Source organism: Budorcas taxicolor, chromosome 5, assembly GCF_023091745.1.
Source record: "Budorcas taxicolor isolate Tak-1 chromosome 5, Takin1.1, whole genome shotgun sequence".
NCBI lineage: Eukaryota > Metazoa > Chordata > Mammalia > Artiodactyla > Bovidae > Budorcas > Budorcas taxicolor.
In genome coordinates, this window is record NC_068914.1 from 113783818 (window position 1) to 113798204 (window position 14387).

General features: G+C 43.2%; 1 protein-coding gene across 1 annotated transcript in view; it reads left to right on the forward strand.

Moving 5' to 3' along the window:
- The window catches only part of RFX4 (regulatory factor X4), a 152285-nt gene that overhangs the window by 18432 nt on the left and 119466 nt on the right, over positions 1-14387 (forward strand). Inside the window, exon 3 of the mRNA XM_052640515.1 lies at positions 8580-8640. Within this exon, the coding sequence (XP_052496475.1) occupies positions 8580-8640 (61 nt within the window). The remainder of the gene's footprint in view (positions 1-8579; positions 8641-14387) is intronic.

Genomic DNA, 14387 nt, shown 5'->3' on the forward strand with positions numbered 1-14387 from the left:
CCAGAGGAGGTGAAAGGAAGCAGGTGTGGGGCCCCCTCTGAGCGGTGCTGCCAACATCACAGTCTTGTTTGGGACTTAGCCCCATTCCCACGGGGAGAAGGGTTTGCTGCCAGGGGCTGATGCCCATTGCCAAAGGCCTGGTCCAGGCACCCTGATCATCAGCTGGTGCTCTTTGCAGGGGCTGGAAGGGAAGTAGATAAGGGGGAACGAAATGTTTGGCAGCCGCATTTGTTCCCAACAGGTGAGGTCTGGCCAGGTGCAGCCTGATTAGTATAATGAAAGGAAATAGAATTAGAACTTTGAAGTGAAACTTGAGGCTTACACAAATTTGAACCTTTCCTGGGATTTGAAAAGAAGTAATTAATTTAGAAACGTTCTCCATCCATATTAAACACTGCCACACCAGCTCTAAGCAAGAAATATTCTAAAATAGAGTTCCCAAATATTGTGAATTCAGCCAGCATAGAGGCAGAAGACAAATGATTAGGTAGGTAGTATGTTCCCTAAAAGCCTTTAGTTCAGTTCTACAGGTTTGAAGGGAGAATGAGGCTCATGAGTGTTGTGGTTCAGGGAGGTTGGGGTGTCCTTTAGCCTGGGTCCCTGTCCTGGCTCCACTGCTAAACTGTATGACTTAAGGTAAATCACTTCACCTCTCTGAGCCTCAGTTTCTTCCTCTGTAAAAGGGGATAATAGTCATAATGAAACCCTAACATTAACTAAGCACTAAGAATGTATCAAGTATTTGATGTTTCACATTCATTAAATTATTCACTGTTTCAGGAAGCCATGAAAATTAAATGCAGTAATGTGAGGAGCTTTGCCCAGTACCTGGCATGTTATAAGACCCCAGTGAACATTCCCTGATGAAAGTGAAAGTGTTATTTTCTCAGTTGTGTCCAACTCTGCGACTCCATGGACTGTAGCCTGCCAGCTCCCCTGCCCACGGAATTCTTCAGTAAAGAATATTGGATAGCCATTTGCTTCTCCAGGGGATCTTCACGACCGAAGGATTGAACCCATGTCTCCCACGTTGCACACAGTATCTTTACCATCTGGGCCACGAGGAAAGCAGTACTGTGACTCTATATGCTTACTGCAATCGGATGGGTAGACTCAGCTTTCGATTGTGGTATTGTCTTAGCCATTTATTCATTCCACAAATACCTGCCATGTGTGGGTATTGGAAATGCCATGGTGACTGTGGTCTGTGCCCGCAGAGCTTACAAACCCCCAAGGCAGGTGCACTGGCCAGCATGTAGGGATCGCATCCTGTGACAAGGGACATAGGGACATGGCTTTACTGGGGACCAGCCAGGGTGCTATGTCATTACCCCCATTTTACAAATAAGGAAATTAAGGCACCAAAAGTTTGCTTGAGGTCACACAGCCAGCAAGTGACAGAGCCAGGATCTGAGCCTAGGAATTTGACTGCCAAGTTAATATTAGGACATAGATCCAGGAAGGGCAGCAGAGATGCTCCCCATTGGGAAATGGACCAGGATTCCCTGGATGGGGATATTAGGAATTAAAACTGCAAAGTAGGAGCAGCATGGAGGGGCAGAGAGAAGACCAGGCACTGGGCAGCATCTCAGTGGGAGGAATTTTAAGCCAATGGTGCTCTCCGGCTTTGGTAGGACGAGCGATGTGGGCCTTGGAGGGTGGATGGCTCAGTGTGGGCTGTGAATGGCTCCAGGAACCTTGTTGGGCTAGAATTCTGCCTTAAGCATTTCTGCCTGTTAAAATGAAGAGGTACTTGGCAAGGCTGATTCCAAAAGTCTCTATCAACCATGGCTATGTTCATTTTTCTAAAACGTGCTCTCCTGTCCTCTTTGCCAAGCTGGCTCCTGCTGCTCCTTCAAATCCCAAGCCTGGGCTTATACCCCTACTCGGTGCTGCCATAGCTTCTTGGGTCTGCCTTCTCAGCTCTTGCCCAAGACTTACATTTTATTGGCTGACAGTTTGAGCTCAAGAGAGTAGAGACCATGTCTGTTTTTTCTCTCCCTTTAGCCCCTGGCATGGGGCTGGAACATACTCAATAAATATTTGATGAAAGAGTGCATTCTCCAGCACTTCTGGGGAATTAGGATTGAGAGCCATCAGATAAAAGGGCGATACCTGAGTGTGATACACACAGTCTTTGAGGAGAAGATGCTGGGAATGAAGTCCTCAGGGGTCTGGAGGGAAAGTGGCTGCAGAGGTTGGAGGCGTCTGTTTGATGACTGAGCCAAGGGTCCCTGTTGGCTCCAGGTAGCCTAGTTCTTGTCTAAATGCTTTCAGCAGCCACCTCATGCCCATCACTGAGGGAAGTCCAGTCTCCATCCATGGGGTGCATGGCTTCCTACAAGTGTTTCAGTCAGTTCAGTGCCTCAGTCGTGTCGGACTCTGCGACCCCATGGACTGCAGCATGCCAGGGCTCCCTGTCCATCACCAACTCCCGGAGTTCACTCAAACTCGTGTCCATCGAGTCGGTGATGCCATCCAACCATCTCATTCTCTGTTGTCCCTTTCTCCTCCCACCTTCAATCTTTCCCAGCATCAGGGTCTTTTCAAATGAGTCATTCCTTCGCATCAGGTGGCCAAAGTGTTTCAGCCTCACGCAAAGCTCGGTTTCCTTACTTATAAAAGAATATAAAACAACTCCTTAACACTGTTGGGAGGACCAAAATAAGATGGCAAATGAAAAGTGGGGTACAGTGCCTGGTTTACATACTTAGCTGGTGAATGCTATCAGTATTTTTACGATCCTCTTTTTAAATGTTTCTAATATTTTTTTAATCATTGTTTGTGATATTTAATCCTCAAACAATCTTTGTGACATCAGTTATGATTTTCAAGTTTTGGGGAGGGCCCTCCAACTTGGATGAGTCAAGCGACTGCTTAGGCTCTCAAAGAGTTGAGGACAAAGTTGGAACTCAAACCGATGTCTGCCTGCCCTCAAAGCCAATTCTCTTACCAGTGGTTGGTATTGGAAATGGGGCCTCAACAAAGTTTAGTTGGGGGAAAAAACCTGATACAATAGAGATAGATAACTCCTGAATGGGCTTCCCAGGTGGCTCAGTGGTAAAGAATCCGCCTGCTACAGCACGAGACACAGGAGATGAGGGTTTGACCCGTATTTCAGGAAGATCCTCTGGAATAGGAAATGGCAACCCACTCCAGTATTCTTGCCTGAAAAATTCCATGGACAGAGAATCCTGGTGGGCTACAATCCATGGGGTTGCAAAGAGTCAGACAGGACTGCACAACTGAGCATACATGCATCCCCTGAATGGGAAGCACTAGGTATAATCTTGGTATGGGGAAATTTTCTGGCTCCAGACAATGGGCCACTTGCCTTTCCCCTCCCCCATGCCTTTCTGCATTCTGCTTGCCCTCCCCCCACCCAGAGCACCCCCTCGCTCAGCATCCTCCTCTCAAAATCTGACCTGTCCCTGTAAGGATGACTGAGAGAGACAGTGTACAAGCCAGGATGTGCTATGTGGCCCTCACTTACCTTAAGTTAGGCGTGTTGTGTGTGTGTACACTTGGGTGTGAAAGAGAACACCAAAAACAGACTGGCGGTATATAGGATGAAGAGTTGACAATAGTGTGTCCTATTGAGAGGCACTTAGGTTTCCAGAGATTTCCATTTTCCATGTATTTTCCAAATTAAAAAAAAAATAAACATGTATTATTTTTGCAAACAGTAAACAAAGCTGTGTTTTAAATTCTGATCATCTCTTCAAGGTCAGCTCAAATGCCACTTCCTCGTTGGAGCTGTGCTGTCCCCTGCTGTGTATTTGCTGTGCAGGGTCCCTATTAGTGCGGTTGTGTTTGCCCCCCATAAATTTTCCCAAGCAGAGAGGCAGCCTCCCTTGCCTGCTTCTTGCAGTAGATTTCAGCTGAACAGAAGAAGGCAATGGTGCCCCACTCCAGTACTCTTGCCTGGAAAATCCCATGGATGGAGGAGCCTGGTGGGCTGCAGCCCATGGGGTCGCCAAGAGTCGGACACGACTGAGCGACTTCACTTTCACTTTTCACTTTCATGCATTGGAGAAGGAAATGGCAACCCACTCCAGTGTTCTTGCCTGGAGAATCCCAGGGACGGGGGAGCCTGGTGGGCTGCCGTCTATGGGGTCACACAGAGTCGGACATGACTGAAGCAACTTAGCAGAGATGCTCCAAGGCCTCGGAGCCAGAGCAGCCCAGGGCAGCCTTTGCCATGTAGCTCCTGCACTGGCGTTTCCCAGCTCTCAGCTCCAAGCTCTACTCTCTGGCTGTGGGCTCTCATTTTGGCGGCCTCTTTTATGGCAGAACATGGGCTCGTGGACTCAGTAGCTGTGGTGCGTGGGCTTAGTTGTCCCAAGGCACATGGGATCTCAGTTCCCAGACCACGGATCAAACCAGCATCCCCCTCATTGCGAGGCGATTCTTAAACACTGGACCACCAGGGAAGTCCCTGAGTTCCTTTCACTCAATCTTCCCCGGTACCTTTCAAGATAGGCATTATTATTACTATCGTCACTTTAGAGACCAGAGATTATCTTAAAGTTTGAAGGGGATTACCAGATGTCGTAGCACTTCTCCAGCACCCTTGCACCCCTTCACCTCTTGACCAGGACCTTCAGCCACCTTGCTTCTCAGAAGGTGGCCTGATTTTTCAAGTCCCCGTAGTTTTATCCTCTTACCTTCACCACCCTACCCTTGACTTTATGTCACCTTCCTTGACATCTGGTTCCCATCTCTGGCCCAGTTCAGGGTTCAGCTTACTTGTGGTTTCTCCTAGGAAATCTCTCTTGATTGGCCCTGCTTTTTCATGCCATCTGGGTTGGCGGTATCCTCTCTGCCTACCCATATCGCATTATTTATCATTTCTTATTGAACCTGATTTCTCTCGCTGCTGTTTGTTTGTCTCTTTCCCCAACCAGACTCTAGGACAAGAGCTTAATTTCTTTATCCTCAGTGTCTAGTTGGTATACATTAGATATATAATGAATTTTTGTTGAATTAATTAATAGGATCCCTTCAATAGCCCTTTAAAATGACTAGGTTTACAAGTGAAGAAAAAATAAAGCCCAGAAGTTGAGGGGTTTTCTCAATCATGGCCAGTAAAGTTTTGAATTGATTTTAGAATATAGATCTTCTGTGACCCACGATGACTGATGTGCTGAAATTTTAAAAAGCAGGGAAAAAAAGCCACCCACTCCAGTGTTCTTGGGCTTCCCTGGTGGCTCAGATGGTAAAGAATCTGCCTGCAATGTAGGAGACCTGGGTTCAGTCCCTGGGTTGGGAAGATCCCCTTGAGAAGGGAAAGGCTACCCACTCCAGTATTCTGGCCTGGAGAATCCCATGGACTATATAGTCCATGGGGTCGCAGGGAGTCAGACACAACTGAGTAACTTTCACTTTCAGAGAAAAAAATCCTGCCAATCCTAGGGGAAACAAAAATGTAAATCATGAGCCAGCACAAGCTGGACAGAGATATATAGGATGTTTATATATTTTTCCTTATTTAAAAAATGCAGTTGCTGTTTTGTTTTTTTTTTAACATAGCCTTCCTTTCAATTATTTACTTAGTGTAATTCTTAGGAGTTGAGTTGTGGGGCCAAGTGACTGAATATTTTAGATAGCTGTCAATATCAGTGCAAAATTATTCACCAAACTATTGTACCAGTTACCACTACCTTCAGAGAAATGTGACACTGTCAATTTGACCGTTTGCACCCTAGCATTGGAGATTGTTATTTTTAAAATAAAACAACAAAGTGTTGTTCTCAGAGATATAAAGTTGTGCCTCACTGTTTTCTTTTTATTTCTTTGTGAACAGTTGAGGTTGAGTACTGTTCTTTACGTCTATTTACCTACGTTCTTATGAGACTTATATGTTCATGTTCCTTTTTGTGTTACTTTTTTAAGATTGTTGAAGACATTTGTGGAAGGCAGACTCAACTATTTAATTAAGTGCCAATGGGAGGCACTGACTGGAGGGAACACAAAGATGACTAAGATACCATCCTGCTTTCTTCTTTTTTAAATTGAGATGTGATTGACATATAAAACACTATATAAAGTTCCAGGTGTATAATATAATAATTCGATACTTGTATATATTACAAAATGACGACCCCGGTAATCTAGTTAACATCCATCATCATACATAGTTGCAGAATTTATTTTTCTTGTGATGAGAACTTTTAGGATTTACTCTCTTAGCAATGTTCAGAGAGTACTGTTAATTATAATCACCATGCTGTACATGACATGCCCACAACTCATTTATTTTATAACTGAAAGTGTATACCTCTTGACTCCTTTCACCGATTTCACCCATCCCCTACCGCAACCCATGGCAACCACTAGTCTATATCTGTTCTCTTTATTTAAAAGTTTTTTGTTGTTCCATATATAAGTGAAATCATATGATATTTGTCTTTCTCTGAGTTATTTCACTTAGTGTAATGCCCTTAAGGTCCATCATTATTGTTGCAAATTGCAAGATTTCATTCTTTTTATGGCTGAATAATATTCATGTGTATATCTATGTATAAACTATTTTCTTTAGCCATTCATCTGTGAGTGGATGCTTTGGTTGTTTCCATATCTTAGCTATTGTAAATAGTACTGCAATAGACGTGGGATGCAGATATCTCTTCTTACTAGTGTTTCCATTTTCTTCAAATAAATACCTGTAATTGCTAGATCATGTGGTAGTTATATTTTGAATTTTGTGATGAACCTGCATACCATTTTCGATAGTGGCTGCACCAATTTACAGTCCTACCAACAGTGCATGAGGATTCTCCTTTCCCCACATCCTCACCAGCACTTGTTATTTCTTGTCTTTTTGGTAACAGTCATTCTAAAAAATGTGAGGTGATCACTCACTGTGGTTTTAATTTTCATTTCCCTGATGATTAATGATGTTGAGCATCTTTTCAAGTACCTATTGACCATGTATATATCTCTTGGAAAAAATGTCTATTCAGATCTTCTGCCCATTTTTGAATCAGATTGTTTAGGGGTTGTTGAGTTCTTTGTACATTCTGAACATTAGCTCCTTGTCAGACATATGATTTGCAGATATTTTCTCGCATTTGGTAGGCTGCCTTTTTTGTTGTTGCTGTTTCTCTTCGCTGTGCAGAAGATTTTTAGTTTGATGTATTCTCACTTGTCTATTTTTGCTTTTGTTGTCTTTCCTTTGGTATCAAATCCAAAAAAACCATTGCCAAGTCCTTATGTCAAGGTGCTTATTGCCTATGTTTTCTTCTAGGACATTTATAGTTTTAGTTTTTACATTCAAGTCTTTCATTGATTTCGAGTTAATTTTTTATATGGTATAAGATAGTGGTCCAGTTTAATTCTTTCGCATATTGCTATCCAGTTTTCCCAATACCATTTATTGGAGAGATTGTCCTTTTGCCATTGTGTATTCTTGGCTCCTTTGTCACAAATTACTGACTGTGCATGTGAGTTTATTTCTGGGCCCTCTGTTCTGTTCCATTTCTCTGTGTCTGTTTTTATGCCAGTGTTCTACTGTTTTGATCACTATAACTCTGTAATTTAGTTTGAAATCAGGCATCCTTGCCTTCTTAAGTGGGATCTTCTTAAGCAAGATACTCAAGTCAGAGAGATGAATGTGGATATGTGTAGAAATAATAGTGTTGTACAGTTTGGATGGTTTTGGAGGCAGGGAAGTGAATAACCAATGAAAAGAGGTTTTATTAACTCAGAAAATTGTATTATCTCACCAAAGATGCAAGGATTTTTAGGGTTGGTTAATGAGAGGCACAGCATGATATTCAGAATCCCCAGGTTTTCCCCCTTTTCCTCTCTGACTTCCTTGGCACTGAATTTGTCCTCTGACTGCTCTTTTCCCAGTTGAAAGTTTGCTACCTCACTCCAGTTATCATGTCCACTCACAGCCATGTTCAAACGTAGGTCAGAGCAGGGTATCGCTTCTGTTTCTTTCCCTTCCCCCTCCCCTTTCTCCCTCTTTTCTCCTTTCATTTCTTTTCTTTCCTTTTGTCCTTCCTCCATTCCTCCCTTTCTTTCTCCCTCTCTCTCTCTCTCCCTCCTTCTTTCAAAAGCATACTCCCCCCAACCCACCCCACCCCAGTTTTGGAGACCAGAAATTTGAAATCAAGGCCCTTTTTCCTTTTTGTTAGGAAAAAAATAACTTGCCCAAAAGCACCACAGGGCTTCTTCTTAATCTGATAGTCCAGATCACCATGTCACATGCCCCACCTAATCCATCAGGGGGTTAGAGGATAAAAAATTACCATGATAGATTTAAGTTAACCAACATTCATGTCTCTAGGATTTGGAGGAGTGCAGTGATACTATTCAGTGATGGAGATGGCTCTTCAAACTATAATGTATTATGTCAAATAAAAATACAAATTGATATAAGATTTGTCTGTAAAAGTCAGCTTCTCCTTTTTTTCTTGTTAAAGTGTGATAAATCTCTTGTGTTGAAAAAGCCAAAATGCCGTTGCTCTCAAAGCATCAACATTTGAGGACAATGTAGTCTTCTGAAACTTGAGAGAGCTGAAACGCCCAGGTGGTTTCCTACTGAAGTTCGCTCCTTCTTCTTTTAACAGATGAGGAAAAAGAAAATAACAGAGCATCCAAGCCCCACTCCACTCCTGCTACTCTGCAATGGTGAGTTCCCTTCTGAACAAGCTTTCCTTGATGCAAAGCTCATATAACTGGTCTTCTTGCCAACAGCACAGCATATTAGTTGGAATGTCATAGTAACTTGACACCCAATAGCCCATATGCAATCAATTTAATTTGCAGGTGTGTAAAAAATACTCACCTTAGATATAGCCTGGAGATATACATTTTCATATTTATTTTATTTGGGAGTAGACTTATTTTCCCCACATCGAAACACTGACAAGGACTGGATTCCACATGGATGTCATTGACTTGAATAGAATCTATTATTTTAATAAATAATGTTGCAGCCAATTATAGAGGTTTAGGTCTGTTCTCCCTTACCAATGACCCCTCAATAAATTAATAATTAATTGCAACTATTCTACAATTGGGGCTTCCCTGGGGACTCAGAGAGTAAAGAATCTGCCTGCAATGCAGGAGACGCAGGTTTGATCCCTGGGTTGGGAAGATCCCCTCGAGAAGGAAAGGGAAACCCATTCCGGTAGTCTTGCCTAGGAAGTCCCATGGACAGAGGAACTTGGTGGGCTACAGTCCCTAGGATCATGAAAGAGCTGGACATGACTGAGCGCCTAACACTTCATACTCTAATTATTTTTTGACATTAGTAACATGAATACAAATTATCTACTCAAGTGGCTCTCCCCTTACTATTTGGAATTCCTGGACTTGATGTAACAGTTAATGATGTGGGTTAAGTGTTTGCAGTCATGTTTCATATGTACAGGTCTCTAAGAGCTTGACTTACAAATTATGTTGTAGCTTTGAACACCAAGGCTACAGGAACACCTGACACTCACCCCTCAGAGGATTTTGTCAGTTACAGGCTATTACTGCTTCTAGCAGTGCAGCCCACAAAGGTGAAGGAAGTGAGGAATTAAGGGGAAGGAGAGAGAAAGAGATGAATCTACAGTGTGCCAGGCTACATGTTAGGCACTTTGTACAAGTGTCTCATTTCATTCTTACAATTCTGTCAAGTTAGTATTGTTATGCCCATTTTACAGATGAGGAAAAGAAAGCTTAGGCAGTTAAATCATTTATCCAAAAATACACACAGCCATGAAGTGGCAGAGGCAGGAACCTGGCTGGATCACTTTAACTGCAAAGCCTTTGCTTCAGAAAAAAAGGAAGAGAAAAATCAGGAAAGATGGAGAGACCAGATCCAAAAAGCAAGCAGATGGGCTTTAATGAGCAAATCATATTAGATACTTTTGACTTATCCACCCACAGGTGAGAGGAAAACAACGTTGGGAGAAAGCATTCAGGAATGCAACTCAATCTTCTCCAACAAGAGTCTCAGTAGTCAGCTTGTTTTGCTTCAAGGATAACAAAGGTTTTCAAGAGCTCCATTTTCAGTCTTTTGGCTTGTTTCCTTCAATTTGTCCCTACATTCCTTTTCTCACTGCATTTGCCGCTTTTTTACTTTATTTAAAACTCTACTTCCCTCTTCAAATCTCTCCCTATACCCTTCTGCCCAAATTATGGCCACACAGATTCCCACAATGCCAGCACATTGAGTGAAGGGTCAACATAAAAGACTTTGGGAGTGAGAGTTTCTAGAAATGCTAGAAATCAGCAGATACTCTTGGTTTAATCATCTGAACACATTGTACATTTCAGAGTGAAAAATTTGAAGGGGACTAGAAGAAAATCACCTTGTTCACATCTGTTTTCCTGTGATCTTCTGACATTTGCCTGGCAACAGAGAGGCTGTCGATAGTGTCATCTCTTACGTCAGACTCCATGCGTGTGTGTTGAGCTGCTTCAGTCGTGTCCAACTCTTTGCAGCTCCATGGACTGCAGCCCACCAGGCTCCTCTGTCCGTGGGATTCTCCAGGCATGAATACTGTAGTGGGTTGCCATGCCCTTCTCTGAGGGATCTTCCCAACCCAGGGATCAAACCCTCATCTTTTACATATCCTTCATTAGCAGGGGGTTCTTTACCACTAGCACCACTTGGGAAGACTGCCAGGAATTAACTCCCAGCTGTGCTTTTCCGTGTGACCTTGAGCAAGTTCCTTCACCTTTCTGTGCCTCAGTCTACTCACCTGTAAAATGGGGATGGCAGTAGTATTTTCCTCATAATGTAATCACAAAGAGTATGTACAGAGGGCTTGAACAGTATCTGGAGAAGAGTGGGTGCTGGATAAACCTTAGCAGCTGTGGATCACTCAGCAGACATCTTCCTTCTGAGTCCTGGAATAGGGCTTCTCTCCTTCCTGATATACTCACAGTCAGTTCTCCCGCTGCACCTAAGTCTATACAAAATATTTATTTTTCCAAATAAAAGGTCCCATATGTCATTCCAGAAGAAATTTCATCTTTCAGTTCACAAAGCCAGGCAGTGGATTTGTTTTTATGAAAAAAAAAATCTGTTTTCAGAGCCAAATCAGGTTTGAAAATTTGTAAAATTTAGTCTTATTATTATCAAGAGGCATCAGGTTGTTCAAACCTCAAATTTTCCTCCAATCCCCTTTATATTTTTAAGATAGAATTTCAGTCATTCACTAAATTAAGAAATATTAGCACCTACTGTTTGCTGGCCCCTATTCTAGGCTCTGAGAATGCAGTGGTGGATAAGACAGACCAAGAATAGGGGCTGATGAAAGAAAAATTTGGATAACAATTTAAAAAATTATTAATAATAAATAAATAAACAAGGAATATGTTACATAGAGATAAGCACAGAGTGAAGAATTAGAATTGGCTGAGATAATAATATCTCACAGGCTATTTTAGGTTGAATAGTGAGGGAAAGCTTCCTTGAAGCAGTGACATCTACGTGGACATTTATGTGACAAGAAGTCCTCACGACACCATGATAGTGTTAAAATCAGGGAAACGTTCTCAGTAGAGGGGACAGTGTGGGTCAGGCTCTCCCAGAGGCAGACCCTGAGCAGAAACATGCGTGCAGGTAGTTTATTAGGTGGGTGGTACCACAAGGGTGTAAGAAGGGTTATTGGCCTGCAAGGGGGCTATGGCAGTGGCTTTGGTGATCCCACAGGGAGTTCTGAGCTGGGGTGACCCGTCAGAGATAAACCCTTCAGAGACTAACTGAGGCGATGGATCTGGGCCTTTATTCTTGCACCTCACTCATCACAGCAGGTAGGCAGTCCCCAGGAACAGGGCTAAATTTGGGTGAGACAGTTCCCTTCCAGTCCTGCTGAGGATGACTCCCCAGGAAAGCTTCAGCCTCAGCAGTCAATCTCTCAGCAGTGGGGAAGGACATCTCAGTCCTGAAACGTAACCCAGCCATGCACCAATGCACCACAGCTTGTTCACTCTCTCCAGGGTGGGAGCTTCTTCAGGGCACTGCAGAAGGTGGTCTGTGTGATGGGAGCTCAGCCAGTAAGGAAGACAGTGACACTGATGAGATGGGATTAGGAGGCAGGGAGACTGTAAACAGCAGGGAAGAAGCAAGGACATTTCTCTAAACTTAGGGACAGCAGTTGTTCAGTCTCTAAGTTGTGTCCAACTCTTTGCGATCCCATGGACTGCAGCGCACCAGGCTTCCCTGTCCTTCATCACCTCCCAGAGCTTGCTCAAACTCATGTCCATAGAGTCAGTAATGCCATCCAACCATCTTATCCTCTGTCATTCCCTTCTCCTCCTATCTTCAATCTTTCCCAGCATCAGGGTCTTTTCCAGCGAGTTGGTTGTTCACATCAGGTGGCCAACCTACTGGAGTTTCAGCTTCAGCATCAGTCATGCCAATGAATATTCAGGATTGATTCCTTTAGGATTGACTGCTTTGATCTCCTTGCTATTCAAGAGACTCTCAAGAGTCTTCTCCAATAACACACAGTTCAAAAGCATCAATTCTTCAGCACTCAGCCTTCTTTATGGTCCAGCTCTCACATCCGTACATGACTACTGGAAAAACAATAGCTTTGACTATTTGGACATTTGTCAGCAAAGTGATGTCTCTGCTTTTTAGCATGCTGTCTAGGTTGGTCATAGCTTTTCTTCCAAGGAGCAGGTGTTTTTTCATTTCATGGCTACAGTCACCATCCACAGTGATTCTGGAACCCAAGAAAATAAAGTCTGTCACTGTTTGCATTGTTTCCCCACCTATTTGCCACGAAGTGATGGAACAGTCATGCTCAAAACCGTGGTGAAGGATATGTGACCTCTTACATCGAGTTCCACATGAGTACATTGTTTTAGACTAGAGTTTCAGCATAAAACTGTCTCTCAGAAGGAACTGAAGACACCTTCCATTTTACAAGGGAAAATGGCATAATTTATACTAGGTCCCCTTTCTGCTCTGGCTGCCAAGAAGTCCAGAGCTAAATCTGGTGTATCTATACTTTTCAACCTCTTTCCTTTGTCTAATTTTCTTCCCCTTTTTCTTATTTTGTTAGGCTTTTAGAAGAGGGCAGGATTCAAATAAATTCAACAAATACTCATTTACATTTGAATTTTAAATTCTTTACACAAAATGTATTTCCTTATTGAAAAACAAAAACGTTACAGATAAGGTTAAAGTCCTTTTTTCATGTAGTTCCTTCCCTTGTCCTCCAGAGCAACGCTGTTACCAGTGAGAAATATGTGTGTGTGTGTATGTTTGTGCATACATGCATACACGTGTGTGTATGTGTGTGTGTGTGTGTTTACTGTCCCTTACCTATGCATTTACATGCATATGTACTGATAGGATGGACTTTCCTGGCAGTTCAGATGGTAAAGAATCTGCTTCCATGCAGGAGATCCAGGTTCAATCCCTGGGGTCAGGAAGATCCCCTGGAGGAGAGTATGGCAACCCACTCCAGTATTCTTGCCTGGGAAATCCCATGGACAGAGGAGCCTGGTGGGCTACAGTCCATGCAGTCACAAAGAGTCTGACATGACTGAGCAACTAACACACATGTACTGATAGAAGTTTCTGAACTGTGTTTTTTATTTAGTATTTTCTCCTTTATAAAAGAATGCAGATATATAACACCAAAATTATAGTTAGTTCCACAACCTGTCACACTGTCTTGATGCATAGCTTGCTTTCTTCCTCAGCTTGCTTTTCTTCCGCATATCCTCAAGCTATAGCCAGATTAGTCCACAAAGAACAACCTCATTTTAATCACTAAGCAGTATTTCATGTAAGACCAAGGCAGAATTCCTTTCACCGTTTCCCTCTTTTTTAAGAAAAGTATTTATTTGGCTGCATGGGGTCTTAGTTGAGGCAGGCAGTTTCTTCCAGAAGATTCTTCTGTTGCAGCTCGGGCTTAGTTGCCCTGGGGCATGTGGGATCTTAGTTCCCTGAGCAGGGGTCAAACAGACACCCACTGCACTGAAAGGCAGTCTTAACCACTGGACCACCAGGGAAGTCCTGACATTTCCCTCTTGACATGCATTTAGCTGTGCCCAGATCTCATTTTTGCCATTACATGCAGAGCCCCAAAGAACGTCTTCTTACATCCCCTCACACACCTAACAGAAGTGTTTCTTCTGCCTGGGTATCAGGCAGTGGAAGTGCTGGACGCACAGAAAATGTTAACAGGATTGCAAAATTGCCCACTGTAATAGTCTTACCATTTTATATACAGCCTCAGTGCAAAATGCTTTTTTTAAAAAAAGAACGTTGCTCCATGACAGGACGTCTCATCCTTTGGGGTATCTACGTCCTTCACGTTGTCCCCTTTCTCTAGGGGTATTGGGCAGGCTCAGGAAGGGACCCTGGCCTCACCACCCAGGTGGTAGCTGCTGGCCTGACAGTGCCCAGCCCTGCTGGG